The 17134-nt window shown below is 39.7% G+C and overlaps 1 protein-coding gene across 1 annotated transcript; it reads right to left on the bottom strand.

Annotated features, from left to right (window-relative positions):
* Positions 1-14853: 14853 nt before the first annotated feature.
* Positions 14854-16407, bottom strand: LOC130876293 (small ubiquitin-related modifier 3). Its single transcript, XM_057772824.1, has one exon. It carries the CDS (start codon positions 16314-16316, stop codon positions 15984-15986), a length of 333 nt encoding a protein of 110 aa, XP_057628807.1. The 5' UTR covers positions 16317-16407; the 3' UTR covers positions 14854-15983.
* Between the last annotated feature and the right edge of the window lie 727 nt (positions 16408-17134).

Genomic DNA, 17134 nt, shown 5'->3' with positions numbered 1-17134 from the left:
AAGGAGCAAGAGAGCCTGGCCAATCCCTGGGGAGTTAGATCCCCCAGACGAAGTTGCACTGTGTCTGCTGACATGGTAACAGGTAGAGCATTCGGAGCATCCACAGCTGCTGGCAGGAATGTGGACCCGACAGCTACTCCCGCTACACACGTGTCACAGAACCTTCTGCTGGGTTTTCTGTTCTCTGACTGCTCTGGCTCTGGCTGGTTCTGGATCGAGGCTAGCTGTCTTCATTGCTGGGCAAGAGACTTGAAACTGTAGATCTAGATCTAGATGTGCAGCTTGCTCTGCAGCTCTCTGGATCTAAGGCCATGTGCCCAGGCTAGGGTCCAGTGACTGCTCCTGCAAAGAGAGCCTCTAACGGGTCCCCGACTCATTCCAGGTCCTGAGACCTCCTATCAGGGTATCAAGCACCTACCTGGAGCTTTCTCAATCTCTATCGGCTGAATCACTTGCCTCTTCTGCCTGCAACTTGGTATGGAGATCATGGACACGAACAAGAAGATCTGAGTAGGGCATGTTCAGAATCAAGTAGGAGAAGCACTTTGACCAATGTTTCAGAGAAACTGGCCAAGGATAGAAAACTTCCTGAAGGTGAAGAGGACACCCACACTCATTAGGGTCTCAGCCGTGGACACAGCAGTCCCCAGGGTGACACCTGGAAGAAGCCATATCTGACTACATGCTGCCGGCTTCTGACAAGACTCTAACAATTAAGTAGGCTCAGAGAAAGGCAGAAGCTTCCCATAAACAAGAGGATCTGAGGCCTCTGAGCTTGGAAGTGGGCACTCAACCCCTGAAGAGCATGTCGAGCACCTGCTGGATGGCGGTATACGTTGGGTATGTGCACAGGAAGACATTGAGACAGTTGTGGTCCCCATTCTGCAGCGAAGTCACCGGGTTATCCACCATGTTATCCAGCGTTTTGAAGCTGAACTCTTTCGGGTCCTCTGACACAGACTCCTTCGGATCCTTTGGGGCAGACTCCTTTGGGTCCTCTGGGGCACACTCCTTAGGGTCTTTTGGGGGCGGATTCCTTTGTGTCCTTTGCAGCAGACACATTTTTAACCTGAGGAGACATCACGGTGGATGGTTCAAATGGGCACAGGACCGCAACATTATGATTGGTTACTATCATTGCATGTTTTTCTTGAACGTTTACACTGCCAAACACCAATAGTGAAATTTGGGAAAACTGAGATTTCAGAGTGGTTACTTGGTCTGCGTGCTCCTGGCTCTGGCTGCCCTGACTCAATTTTGTTTCTTTCGGGTCAAAAGGCCAGAGGCGCTGGAGCCAAGAGTGAACCCGGCATCTCCAGGCACCTCTACCGCCTCTGCCGTGGCCTCCACTTTTCCCGTTCTTGAGGTCTGAGCTTTCACGAACCCGAAAACAACAGGACAGCACCCTGCTTTCTCTCTTGTCTGAAGACAAGTGAACCTACTGGGCTGTCTCTAGTCAGTTGACTGCCTGGTTGCAGGGTTCTGCGTTGCTATGTCGTTGTTAAGGAAATGAGGTCACTCCTGGGGTCCCCTTGCCTGAGCCTTTTCCTCACACAAGGCTTTCCCTAAAGTCTCTTAGGTCCCTTCCCTCCTCCCATGTGAACTACTTGACACAGATAGATACAAAAGTGCTTCCCATTCCACTGCTCCTAGGGACATCTGGGTACAGGCAGCACCTTGGCTTTGCAATCTGAGCTCCTTCTGTTGACCTGTATCTGTTACCCTAATTCTAAACTCAATCTTCATTGCCCCAGCACATCGTAAACCCTTGCCATGTTGCCTTGCTTCTGGGCTACTTTGTGTGTGTTCTCTGTGAAATATGAGCACACATCATCTGTGTTTTGGATTTTCATGAGGAACTAGAGTGGGACTTTTTTTTTAATATCAATTTTTCAAAATAAATTTTTGTTTTCTATTGTTTTGTTTTTTAACAGGATTTCTTTGTATAGCCTTGGCAGTCCCGGAACTCACTTTGTAGACCAGGCTGGCCTGGAACTTCCAGAGATCCACCTGTTTCTGTTTCCTGAGGACTGGGAATGAAGGTATGCACCACAACTAGTGCCCAGAGTGGGGCATTGGTATAGTTAATTATAATTGTGTGCTTTTTTGAAAAATTTTTTTATTTATGTTACAGACTCCCTCAGGTCTCCTCACCTAGGCATTGCCAATGTCTCCTTTATTCTGGAAGTTTGTCAGCAAGGGAAGCGGTGCAGGGAAAGACACTGGGGAAAGATCCAGACAGGAGGCCTGGAGTCTTCAGCAGCTCCTCCCTACTTCTTATCTTTCCCAGTGGCTGCTGAGCTTCACTACTGCCCCCGTGTGGTGGAAAGGGACACAGCAGGTGAGAATACCAGTAGAAAAGTCACCTTCAAGTGCAGTGGATGTTTTTAAGTATAAGTCTGAGGTGAGGGTAGGCGAGATTTCTCAGTGGTTAACCTCACTGGCTGCTCTTTTAGAGGTCCTGAGTTCAATTCCCAGCAACCACATGGCTACTTTCACCCATCCGTAGTAAGATCTGGTGCCCTTTTCTGGTCTGGTATGCAGACATACATGCAGACAGAACACTCTATACATAATAAATAAATAAATCTTTAAAAAAGTAAAACTAAATAAATCTAAAACTTAAAAAACAAAGCAATACAAACAAACAAAGAGAGAGGGATGGGTGGGGAAGGTACGAATACTTAACCTCTGATCAGAGGAGATTCTCTGGGATTAAGAGACTATCTGAACTCTTTCCTCAATTCATGGAGATTTACGCAAGACATTACATTAGCAATTCTGCAACTGAATAGTAGACTAGATTTATTCTAGATATGGCTAGTTTTATCTGGAGGAACCAAAGAAGTTATTAATCCAATTCAATATGCAGTTTTTGTGAGATTGGTTCTAGTCCCCCACTCATAGGACGAATTTAATGAGCAACACCTAAATGAATGATTGAACTTTATTAGCACAGATTCCTCCGAAGGCTGAACTCATCTATTATCGTATCTATTATAGATGGGAATTGAGTACTGTGTTCTTTCTCAGTCTCTCTGTATTTGTGAGATGTGGAATTTAGAATGTGACTAACAAATAAGTCTCTTGTTCTTTGTGCTCTGGATTAGAAACAACAGAGATATTCTACTAGTAATTTTGAAGTTAAATAATATCAACACTAATTGGTCTTATAAACACCTAATTAAAACTGAGTATTAAGTTCTCAGCTGCAAGAACCACTATTGCAGTAAATATAAGGCCAGATACTTGCTTGAGTATTAACAGCTATATTTAAAACATATGTCCATGTCCTCCAGACTGCAAAATGAAGCTTATTTGGATCATTCACAATTTTATATTTTAATATTTATTTCTTCCTTAGTTTTCAAAAGTAAGTTTATAATGATCAATATGAACAGTGGTGGCTATGGTGTGTTTGTTTATATGTATGAAGAAGTAGGTTATGGTATAGGTAGATTGTGGTTAGTATTTTAACTTCACTGGAAACAGCTCTATATCATTTATGATGTAAAGTAAACTTCCTGAGGGCTTTTAGAGCCCCAGAGTTATAGTTGAGAACAACAAAGTCAATATACTCTGATCTAGGATTATGACCTGTTTTTATTGTCTGTCTCCAAAGTTCTGGTTCCCAAGGTTCATTGTCCTGTATGTTTGTGTCTGCTTCTCCAAAGAATGACTTTACTAGAGTATGTTTAACAAAACTAACTAAGGTTGTCAAGTTTGTTTAAACTCTGTATGTGATCTTATCTTTCATATTTCCTGTTCATATAAAATTCTATAGCTTTGTTTTTATTTACTGCCTCCCATAAAAAGAAATATTCTCTATGATGTGGCTACTTATATATGAGGTTACTGTAAAATGAAATATATCATGGCTATTTTCAAGATTCATTAGAGTTGATAGTTGTGATGTCCTGGTCTACATATTGAATCCCAGGACAGCCAGGGCTATAGAGTGAGACCCTATCTCAAAAACAAACAAAACGAAAAAAAACAAACACAAGGTTCACTATAGTTAATTATAAAGTTGTGTATTTACAGTTTTCAGATTAAAGAGTAGATGCCATTCTATTTTTCAGGACATTTTTTTATTATTAACAAAGAACACAGATTTCTACTAAGGTAGACATCCATACATAGCTAACAAGGCTGGTTATCAGGGTACATAATAGTTCAAAAGGAGATGGCTCTTTAGTTAAGAACATTTACACTCTTCTTCCAGAGGATCCAGATTTTGTTTCCAGAAGACATGATGTCCTATAATTCAAGTCCCAGGGAAATCAAGGCCCGTGACCTTTGTGGACATATGTATACACATGGCACATAGTAATTCATATAAGCAGGCACACTCACATTCACATAAATAAATAAATAATAAATGATGTGGGAGGGTCTTCTGTTTTATGTTGATTTCATTGGTTAATAAAGAAACTGCCTTGGCCATTTGATAGGCCAGCCCTTAGGTGGGTGGAGTAGACAGAACAGAATGCTGGGAGGAAGAGGGAAGTGAGGCAGTCGCCATGCCTCTCCTCTCTGGGTCAGACGCCATGGATCCAGCCGCCAGGTCAGACATGTTGAATCTTTCTAGGTAAGCCACCACCTTGTGGTGCTATACAGATTATTAGAAATGGGTTAGTCAAGATAAGAGAGTTAGCCAAGAAGAGGCTAGATATAATGGGCCAGGCAGTGTTTAAAAGAACACAATTTGTGTGTTGTTATTTCAGATGTAAAGCTAGCAGTGCAGGAGCTGGGTGAGATGAAAAGCAGGCCTGCTCACCTCATCACTACAAATAAATAACAAATAAATAAATTTCTGAAAGGTAACTGACCAATCGTGAAATTGGGCCATTTCCCTGGCTTATTTCACTTAGAAAAATATCCTCCAGATTGATCCACATATGTGAAAATAGTAGGACTTTTTCTTTTGAAAATTGGAAAGTATTACTCTATGTTATAGTACACAACAGTTTCATTATACCTTCATCCAATGTTGGACACACATTGACTCTGTGTCTCAGCTACTATTTGTAATGCCATAAAGGGCAAGAGAATGCAGATTTATCTTTGGCATAATTACTTCTTATTCTTTGAGTATATACATAAAGTTGAATTGCTGGACCATCAGTAGTTTTGAGCTGCCTTTGGGCAACTTAATCCCCAAGCCGATTTGCTTCATCCAACCTTGATGTGTGGGGAGGAGTTTGGTTCTGTCTCAACTTGATGCTCAATGCTTTGCTGATTCCTATGGGAGGCCTGCTCCTTTCTGAATGGTTCTGAGAAGGAATGAATGGAAAGGAAGTAGAAGAGAAGCTGGGGCAAGTGATAGGAGGAGAGGAGGGAGGGTAAACTGTGGAAGGTATGTAAATAAATGAATAAACAATTAGTAAAGAAATAAAATAATTAGCCGGGAAATGGTGATGCATGCCTTTAATCCCAGCACTTGGGAGGCAGAGGCAGGCAGATCCTTGTGAGTTTGAGACCAATCTGGTCTACAAGAGCTAGTTCCAGCACAGACTCTAAAGCTACAGGGAAACCCTGTCTCAAGAAGCCAAAAAAAAAAAAAAGAAAGAAAGAAAAAAAAAACATTTTTAAAGGATACTTCGTACATAATCTCATGTATATATGGAATCTAATCACTGAAGATTCCTGAAAACTGAGTGTATTACTTGGGTTACAAGAAAATGGGAAGCTGGGCGGTGGTGGCGCACGCCTTTAATCCCAGCACTTGGGAGGCAGAGGCAGGCAGATCTCTGTGAGTTCGAGACCAGCCTGGTCTACAAGAGCTAGTTCCAGGACAGGCTCCAAAACCAAAGAGAAACCCTGTCTCGAAAAAACAAAAAACAAAAATTAGAAAAAAAAAAGAAGATGGGAAAAGGGAGTAGGGAGATGTTAGTCAAGGGTATGATGTTTTGGTTAAAAAAGACCTATAAATACTAGAGAGCTGATTTTGCAATTTGGTGGTTATCATTAGAATAATGTATACTTGAAAAGACTAGAGGGTAGATTTTCAACATCCTCATGCAAATAATAAATGGTGGCAGATGTGTTAGTTAACTTGGTTTAATCATCCTGTAATAAGTATATATATATATTATATAAAATAATAAACATCATATCATACATCATAAATGTACATATTTTTCATCTGTAAACAATAAAATAAAGTTGTTGAAACATGTACCACAATATATTAAAAAACAATCAGAACTGGGCTTACAATAAAATGACAATAATAGTTTTACACAATAAAGAATTTATTGAAAGCTTCAGAATATTTCTAGGGCTTATAAAGACTTAAAGTCTAATGTCATAAAAAGTACCTCAAAGAACAGAAACACCTAACAAAAATATTTCAAAATATAAATACCAGATCTAAAACAGAAATGAAACTGTGCTTTCAGCAGTGTTTGGAGTAGCTTGTTAGTCTATGATAATCACAGTCCACGATGAGTTCAAACAGAAGATCATATCTTACATACAGAGGAAGCCAGCACAGAGCCATGGTATTACCCAGTGAATATTCTAGAATTTTGTATTTATAGAAAGGTAATCATTGACAATAATTAATTTTAGCCACTGTTCATATCAAGCTAAGGACTTTAAAGAGAAGCTCCAAATCCTCCTCCTGTATCTGTGTGTGTATGTGCGTGCACACACACGTGTTCATGTGTACATACACACACATATGCATGGATATATAAGGAGGCTGGAAGAGAGCGTTGAATGTCCTGGAGATGGAGTTGCAGTCCATTAAGGTATTCACCATGGGGTTTGAGGACTGACCTTCAGTTCTCTTCAAGTTCTCTACAAGAGCTCTACCCAATGGCATGTGTCCCCGGTCCCATATTGTCTGTTTTCTTACTATACAGTTTTTTCTTTTTTCAACTTAAATATTTAATCTTATTTGCTTTACATATTATTTATCTATATGTATTCGTTTCTCATACTATACATCCAGGTCACAGTTTCTCCTCCCTCCACTGTTCCTATTTCCCCCACTCCCACTATTATCCAAATCCACTGCTCCTCCATTTCTCTTTAGAAAAGAGCAGACCTTCCAGGGACATCAACCATACACGGCATAGCAAGAGACAATAAGACTAGGCATAAACCCTCATATCAAGCTGGATAAGGCAATCTGTAGTGATATTTCATGTTTATTTTAATGAATAAAGCTTGCCTGAACACTAGAATGCAAAACAGACACACCAGTCAGCCACACAGGCCAGGCAGTGGTGGCATAGCACACAACTTTAATCCAGGTAGCGACACTAATTAGTCACGGAGGCCATGTGGTAGTGGTGCATGCCTTTAATCCCAACACTAGGGAAGACTAAAAGGTGGGATGAGACAGGAACTCATGCCATCTTTCAATCTGAAGAATTCATAGAGGTAAGAGCTCTCAAGTGGCTTGGTCGTTTTGCTTCTTTGATCTTCAGGTTGAACCGCAATATCTGTCTCTGGGTTTTTATTATTTATGCTACAATAACCCAACAGAAGGAGAAAGGCCCCAAGAGCAGGTAAAAGAATAAGAGACACCCCACTTTCTACTGTTAGAATTTCCACAAAAACACCAAGCTAACAACCATAACAGGTAGGGTTATGGTTTGGGTTAGAGTTAGAGCAAAGACCCATGAAGGATCTGTGATTGCCGTTTCAGTCTCTGTGATATGAAAACTGCACTCTACCTCTTGGGCTCCCAAACATTAAATAATAAATTAACATATCATTCTAGCTAGTTTTAACTTGCTGATTAGCTAATGGCTGTTCCATGAGGCTCCAAACTCAAAATGAGAATTGAGATAGGAGATAACTAGCCATATTGAACACCACAGTTTTCCGTTCATCCTTACATAGCTTTATGCATGAAGGTACAAATGATTGTATTGACTGCCATGTTTCCCTTTGACATTTGAAGTCTGTTTAAGGTTCAAGGGTGCCCTAAAACTTCCTTTGAGTTTTATTTGCTAAAATGTCAGTGTTTTATATCTTTTAGAGGATCTACTGTTTTCCCAGTTATTTAACTAATTGCTTTCTGTGTTAGTTGCTTTTCTCATCACTGTGATGAAATTTCTAAAAAACCATTTTAAGAAAAAATGAAATTATTTTTGCTAACAGATTGGGGGTAATCCATCATAGTGCAATCATGGCTGTTGCGCCACGGGAGAGCTGTTCACATAGTACTTAGAGTTTAAAAGCAAAGATGGGCGTGTGCTAGTGTTCAGCTCAGTTTATTCTTTTTATTCTAAAATCTAGACCATGGAATGATGCATTCACATTTGAGTTAGGTCTTCCCAATTCACCAATACTAGAATATCCTCAGCAGACACACCCAGAAGTTTGTCTCCTTGGGAGATTTTATGTCCTGTCAAGTTGACAATTTCAACCATCACAATTCCACCTCCTGTCATTACAATGTTGAAGCCTTTGAAATTTAAGGCACACCCTTAGCCTTTGCTCCACAGACTTCATAATATCTACTGCTAAATGTAAAATATATTCAGCTTAATCTCAAAAACTCAATTCTTAGTATTTACATGTTCCAAATATGTTTCAAGAGTATGAGCCCAAAGACTTTTCTGAGACATTCTCTTTTTGTTCGATATTAACCTGTGTAGTTTAAAATATTAACTTTGTTTTTGAAAGGAATTTATTTTAATTTGGAGGCTGGAGATTTGACTAAGTGGTTAAGAGCACTGGCTGCATTTGCAGAAGACCTGAATTCAATTTCCACTCCCAACAAGGCAACTCACAATGATATGTCTTTCCAGTTTTTGAGGCTATAACTCACTCCTCCTGGCTTACGCAGGCATGAGGCATGCATGTATTGTACTTACATATATGTAGGCATAACACACATACACATACAAATTATAAAGAATTTATTTTAAATTGTGTGTGTGTGAGAATGAATTCATGTGCCTACAGAAGATGGCCTCGAGATGGAGTTAAAGTTAGTTGTAAGCCACTTGATGTGGATGATGAGAACCAAACTCAGGTTCTGTATAAGAGGAATATGGTAGTGCCATCTCTTTAGCTCCAATAACACAGGACTTTGTTTACTCCTGTCTATCTGTCTGTCTTCCTGCCTGTCTGTCTGTCTTCCTGCCTATCTCATTAGACAGGGCCTCATGTGTCCTAGCTTGGTATTGAACTCATATAGCAGCCAAGCACAACCATGGATTTTCTCTTTTCCTTGCTCTTCCTTCTGAACAGATAAAATATGATGTCAAGGGCAGATGTTCAGCTTCTGTTTGTTATTCACATTCAGGGTTATAATTGGAAGATCTGCAGAACTCAGTCAGTATGCATTGATAATGTGTCACCAATTTAATATGTCAAATGCAAAGACAAATATTCAATATTTGCATTTCATGTACCCAGCTTGAACTTGCATTACAAAACCAAATGAAGTAGCACTTGGGTTATGCTGTCTAGAAAAACCAGCCCTTCCCTGCTGCCTCTTGTCCTCTGTTAATCTACTACGCACTTGTTGGTTTAATGAATGCAGAACCTTAGAGTTCCTAAAAGTGGATCTAAAGTGTTTCTTGGGGTGTTTTTAGGTATTATGTGATAAGTTGTAGCCATAGCCAAATGCCTTTGGGTAATGTTTAAACAATGTTTGTCAAGTGCAGCAGTTCCCAAGACTATAGTAAGTAATGAATAACCAAGCAATACATCAAATATTTATTATTCTTCAGATTTATCTCATAGTAGAACAACATTTTATGGAAATAACTTTTAGAATCATTGTACCTGAAAATAAATGTAAGGATGTGTTAAAAATTATAAAATATTGAGAATAGCTGAATTGTCATAACAAGGTAGGCATGGAGACAGATGTTTTTCCTTACAGTTTAGTTAAAACATTTTAAGTTTTTTTTTAAATAGATGCTTTAGCATCTCTTTTAAATTGGCACATATTTAGATGTCTATATTCCTATGGATATCAATAACTGGTATTCCTATGATAATCAATAATTTAGAGACAAAAGTTCACATTTTCAAGCCCATATGTTCTACTATCTTGTGATTTCAGAGAGACATTTCTCCATATTAGGCCTTTGTTTCTTCAGTTGTACATGAATTTTTGAGACCATCTCTCCAGGATGGTAGCAGTGTTGACATGCTCTGATATAGTAGCAGGAGCCATAGTGCTGGGTTATTTTAGGAAATTATGGTGTTTATTTTTATACAACTTACAGAAATAAAATTGGTATGGGAAGTCCTTCTTTCTGTGTGTTGCTTATATTGGTTAATGAATAAAGAAAATGCCATGACCTGTGATAGGGCAGAGTAGAGCTAGGCGGGAAACACTAAATTGAATACCAGGAGAAAGAAGACAGAGTCAGAGAGATGCCATGTAGTTGCCATTAGGAACAGATAAGACAGAACCACGCCAGTAGCCACAGCCATGTAGCAATATACAGATTAATAGAAATGGGTTAAATTAAGATGTTAAGAGCTAGCTAATAAGAAACTAGAGTTAATAGGCCAAGTAGTGATTTAATGAATACAGTTTCTGTGTGGTTCTTTTAAGTCTGGGCAGCCAGGAATGAACAAGTGGGCTCCTACAATAGAAAATAGATGAATACAAAATATTATGTAATTAAGACTGCACAATATCTCTCAAAAAGTATATTTAGACATGGGTTTTCATACATATTTAAATGTGCAATATAAATATAACCACAGACAGATAATATAATAAATAGCCTAGCATCTACTATCTAGCTGAGGAAGAGTACATTACGAATAATTTTGAAGTTCCAATTATGTCCCTCACATGTTGAACACTCTGGGTTCTCCATGGCAACTTTGTGCTGTAATTCACGTTTATAGTTCACCCAGTTTGTATAGTAAATTATTATGTATTGTATGTTTAAAATCAGGCTTGTTTGTTTGTTTCAATTTTTTTTAATCTTTGTGGAAATAATGTCAAATTAAGGTATTTTCTGTGTGTTGTTGTAATCAATTAAAATTATTTCATAGTATCATATGCACTACTGTCACTGTGAAATGAAGATATCAGTCAATAGTCACTTATTGGGGGCTGCAGACCCCTGGCCCCTTGACTTTCTTTGCCTGCCTCAGACCCTTTGCCTGCTGGAGTGAACTGAGCAAAACACCTGTGCCTGCAGCTGCTCTGAGCATGAGACCTTGATGGCAGGGGAATGGGTTCTGATGAGGCCTGCAGCTGAAAGATCCCAAGAGCTGGGGAGTGGCTATCAGTTAAGGATTTCTATATAAGCTTCCCTGGAGCACAATAAACTTGGTACTCTTGTATCAGGGATGACCTGTGTTCTTGTGTCCCTGCCTGTCTGCGTGTTTTTTAGTCTCCAGCTTAGTTCCAGGCTTGAGTACCATCCTGTAGTGCAGGCCCTGCAGTCACTCAATTTCCTTGTTTGGAGATTATTTATTATTTTCCGAATTTTTAGCTTCTAATATGAGAAGTGAACGTGTATAAATGCTGCTTTAAAATCTCCCTTAGGGCTAGCTAGTAATTTATTATTGAGGTATTTCAACATTACTCAGTTTAGAATCATTTCTATCTGAACTTTGAGTGTCTGTATTCTTTAAATGGTCTTTGGATACACTTTTTTAGCATAAACAGTATGACCTCAACTATTCTCCCATGGTTTTATGGTCAGATAGAGCATAAACACAAAGAAAAGAAAAAGCCAATAAAAGATGAAAATATTAAAATGAAAAAATAAACAGGGAAATTACAATGATATTAAGTGATAGTCTTTTGAAAAGATTAGTGAAATGAGTGTTTCTGATCACAATGACAAAGAGAAAGAGAGACAGCAGAAAATAAACCGATAATCATAATGAGTAATTGAACAGAGATTTAAAAGGTTATGTAACATGCTAAGAATAACTTTGTAGTATTAGAAATTATTAGGAAAAATATAATAAAGGGGAGCCCGATTAGAATGGGAAGGAATTCACTCAAATCCCATAAAATACATGTCTGTTGATCAAGAGCCCAGAGCTCCTTCCTCAGTGCTAGGATGTCTGTTCCTATAACTAATGGTTCAGGCCCCCCTTAAAGACCCTGACTGTCCTGTTGCACAGCTGATGCCTTGCATTACTAGGGTTCCAGTGCTACCCACCCCATATCTCTTTCAGAGAGGTATTCCACATTATACAGATTCTTTTTCAAAATGCAATAATCTTAGTTCCACTTCAAGAAGAGTTTTATCTCTTGCAACCTGAGCAGTTCTTGAGACTTGTCTTTGTCACAGTTCATTTACCACCAAGGGGCTATTTTACTGGAGGTCTTTCAGGATAGTTTAATCATCGTACTATAAGACTATACCACACTGGGTTGTCATCATTATTTACTTGAACCTTTGCAGAAGGAGGCGTTAAAATTCTGTAAAGATGTTTCTGAAGCAAGCCCTCTTCTGGGAATACTGCCTTCTCTGAACTTGTCACTGGAGACTTTTGGGAATGTTAATTTATTGTATAACTCGGGAATTTTTAAATGCATCTTAACTGTTAATTACAACAAAGGGAGACTATGTTTTAATTATTTTTACTCATGTTTGTATTACTAAAGTACTGGGTCAACGTGGAACTGATAATTGTATGCTAATTTTTATATAATTCTTATTTGAGATGTTATTGGATACAAAATAGTCAAGAGTTTTTTTCAGTTCAATGACTTTAAGTGATTATTTTATATATGTGTGTGTGTGTATGTGTATGTGTATGTGTGTGCATGTGTGTATGTGTGTGCTATTTTAAGCCCAAAGCCTTGCACATGCTAATGAGTCTACCACTAAGTCACATACCCAGTTCTATAATAGTTATTAGAATTAATGTTTTAGAGACAACTTTCCTTTATTATGTAATAAGAAAGTTAATAATAAACTTGCAGATCCCATGTTGACAAGATGTGAAGGACTCTATCACATTTCTTAAGGTGATCATCCGGGAGCTGCTTTTACCCATCCCTGCTGCTCAGGACTCTTTTGAGGGAACATAGCAATTGCCATGCCCTCTTTTATAAAGCAAGCAGAGAATAAACTTCCGGGAAAGACAAAGTGTCAGGATAACTTCTGCCAGGTGCCTTGGAGCTTCTGACATACAGACTAACTGCTGTGATGAATTTCCACCTCCCTTCAGCATCACAAGAAGTGATACAGTAGCAAGTGAGAGCATAAACCATACTGGGGGCAGGAGACTCATCATCTGGTAGCCTGTCAGTCAAAAATATAGGAGGCTTCAGACTGGAATGAAAGTATACCGGGAACAGCATCCAGTTTTCTTTATGAATGTGAGACTGGATCTGTTACGGGCACATAACTCCCAGCCTACTCCTGTCTTGCCATGTTTATATTCGATGGTGAGTGGTTTCCAAGAGCATGGATCTAGGCAGTAGGTGATTATCAGGTATTAGCAATAACACCATTCAAAATCAGTTCTCTGATGCTGAATGTCTTAAGTAGTGACTAACAAAATATCTCCAGTTCTGGGGTAAAGTGGGCACTGTAATATGACGATGCATAGGGATATTATTTCAACACAAGGACTTCTTAAGTTGTTAACCTCAGCCAAGGGTGTGCCAGAGGTTATATTTCATTGCTTAAAGTACACTCTGTGTGGTGGTTGGAATGAGAATGGCCCTAGCAGTCTCATATGTTTGAATACTTGGTCACCTTTGGTGGAGTAGTTTGAGAAGGATTAGGAAATGTGACCTTGTTGGAGGAGGTGTATTACTGGGGGTGGGCTTCCAGGTTTCAAGAAGTCATGCCATTCCCAGTTTCCCAGAGTCGCTCTCTTTTTTTTTTTTCTGTCTTCAACTTATAGATCAGAATCCCTTCTCCCCCCTTCTCTCTCTCTCTCTCTCTCTCTCTCTCTCTCTCTCTCTCTCTCTCTCTCTGTCTCTCTTTGTGTCCAATTTGCAAATCAGTAAATAATCTCTCAGCGTTAGCATCCAGTATCTTCAGTGCTATGTCTACCTGCTGCCATGCTCTCTGCCATGAGAGTCATGAACTAACTCTCTGAAACTGTAAGCAAGCCCCCAACTAAATTCTTTCTTTTAAAAGAAAGCTCATCATGAAGAACTTTGTATTTGTCAGGGATGTTGATATGAAATGGGAATATCAAGATGAGAGATACTGCTTATCTTAGTGTTGTTGAATTAAAATATGAAATTAAAATATTTGAAATGCAAGGTCCTAAATGATAAAATAATGCCAAAAAAAAAACCTGAAAGAGTTTTAGTAAGCTAGTCATAGCAATCATTCAATATATCATCCTTGGGTAGGCATCTTGTCACAGCAAGATTATGATATGTGACTTCAATGGGTCCTATTATTTATATACTCTAATTTCAAGTATTTTAAATTAAAACAGTCAAAATACATCTGAATTACTTCATCCTCCCTCCACCCCATTCCATGTCTCCTTCTTTCCTGCTCCTTTCAAATTCGCAGACTTATTTTTTAATTATCATTGTAGCATACATACACAAATAAATATATACATGCAACATGCTGAGTGCGTTTACTTTTGCTTGTGTGTCTAACTTTTAGGTCTGACCACTTCAAAGTGTATAGCTGAATAATCACTTAGGCAGAGTATCTCTGGGGAAAGACGAATTCTCCCTCTCTGAGCACTCATTCATTACCTGTAGCTCTTCATGTAAGGTTAAGGCCATGTGAAATTTTCCCTGTCGATGTTGGCATGTCAGCCGGTATCGTCATTATTCAGGTTTTCTTTAGACAGCTATAGTATTGAGATTTCATGAGTGTAGCTTTCATATCACAGTGAAAAGATGCAATCTTGCAGCAGACTTCCTGGTTCTCTGTTTTTTTTTTTTTTTTTTTTTTTTTGACAGAATACCAAACTATATTTACTGTTTACAGTAGTAAAGGACAACAAATAATGTACAAACTGGATAAACACAACAGAGCCAACAGACATCCCACCCAAGCCCACGCAGCGAAACAGGAAACAACAACATTTTCCTCGGGATTTTAAGCAAGCGAGAGATGGTAGGTCAGTGTCAGGTGACTATGAAAGGCAGAGATGGCCATCAAGCAGCAATGGACCCTTACACAAGGATGACAGGCAGGACGATCCACATCTAACCAGTATAGACCCCACAATGCAGGACTGAAGTCACCCACTGATGCATCATTTGAATACACATCTGGAAAGCCGCAGAGCATAATCCATGAGAATGAGGTCACCTCTCCCGGGCTTTCTTTGGCAACCACACTTTAAAGCAGGTCTTACACAGTATCACTGTAAGCTTGATACTTAACCAATTACCTTCTTACACAGAAACCATAATTATGCATTGGAACCAAGACTAGAAAATAATCTGAGGCCACATTCAATTTCCAAATGAGACATGGCAGTTACTTTCTTCTATATTATAACAAGGAAAGAGAGTGGGTCCCACCTTACCAACCCTGCCCATGTACCCATTACCAGATGCCAAGTAGAAAGGGGGCATGTCAGGAGAAGTTGGGTCACAGTACATAAGGACTCCTTCCAATGGTCTTTTCCCTTTAACTTTACCATTTGACAAAGCTCAAGCTGATAGTATTTCAATGTTTTAATATTCTATACCTACAACAATTCTGTCCCTCTCTCCCATCTCAACATCCCATAGGCAAGCCCATGGGAAACGGGACCACCAGCTCTCTCCTTGACCAGGGCAAATCACTCTAAAAGCAACCACAGTTCTGGGGGTCAGAGTCAGGTGGCAGGCTGAGTCCACACCCAGCTCCAAGTTTTGGGGAAAAATATTTTAGGGATGGGAGGAAGCAGAAATGAAAACATAAACAAATCCCAAAACCTTGCTCTCGTTTCCACTAAAGGCAATGCGCTACACAACACTTTCATCCCTGCATCATGTCTGTAGTCCGCTCCAAGCACATCAGAAAAGGAGAACCAGTCAGGGACTCTGGCTTCTGCTGACGCTTCTGTGATTGGTGTGGCTGCATGGTCACCATTCAATAGCAGATGTCAAGACAACGATCGGGTATGGGGACGGTCCCTCGGGAAGCTGTTCCTCCTGTCTGCTGCTGGAATACGTCAATGGTGTCCTCATCCTCCATCTCCAGCTGGGCTGGCGTGTCTGTTTCATTGATTGGTTGTCCATCAAACCGGAATCGAATCTGCCTCATTGACAAGCCCTGCCTCTCGCAGTAGGCCTTCATCAGCTTGCTCAGTGGTGTGTGCCTCTTGATCTTGAACTGCACCACTGAGCCATCCTGTCCCGCCACTTTCAGGTTGATGTGGTCATTCTCTGTCTTCACTCCCTCCTTGGGCTTCTCTTCCGACATGGTTGCGCGGCGGCGGCGGCGGCGGGAAGCACAGCGAGAACCAGTGGCACTGGAGCAGGCGAGTCACGCTCTCTGCCCCGCCGCTCTCCCGCCGCAACTCTGGTTCTCTGGTTTTTAAAAATCTTTCTGACCCCTCTGAGCACTGCTTATTTTGGTATTACGTAACATCATTTTCATGACGTTACATAACATCACTTTTAGTTGTGACTACTTTATTTAGTGGTTTATTTTGTTGGAGATTTTACAAAGACATTTTCCAACAGAAATACAGTGAGAGGGGGCTTGGCTTACAACTCCGTTGATAGAATGTTTGCTTAGCATTCACTGAGACCTGGGTTTGATACTAATCAGCAAATAAAACTGGCATTGTATTGCACACATCTAATTCCAGCATTTAGGAGGTGAACATAGGAGGACCCTTTGCTAGATAGAGAGTTTGAGAGCAGCTGGGAATATATAAGACACTGACCTGCACCCCCAAATAAAAAGTAAAGAAAGCAAATATAATGTGAGGCACAAATACATGGATAAAGATGGGGTACATTTCCACAATGGTGTACTACAGAGCAGAAAAAGATACTGACATCTTGAAATTTGCAGGCAAATGGATAGATCTAGAAAACATCACATTGGGTGAGGTAACCCAGACCCAGAAAAACAAATACAATATGTACTCACTCATAAGCTCATAAGTGACTTTTAGACATAAAACAAAGAAAAAACAGCCTACAATTCACAATCCCAGAGAACTTAGACAACAAAGAGGACCATAAGAGAAACATATATGCACCAAATCTACATGGGAAGTAGAAAAAAAT

Source organism: Chionomys nivalis, chromosome 1 (assembly GCF_950005125.1).
Source record: "Chionomys nivalis chromosome 1, mChiNiv1.1, whole genome shotgun sequence".
NCBI classification, from domain to species: domain Eukaryota; kingdom Metazoa; phylum Chordata; class Mammalia; order Rodentia; family Cricetidae; genus Chionomys; species Chionomys nivalis.
This window is presented reverse-complemented; position numbering and strand designations above follow the sequence as displayed.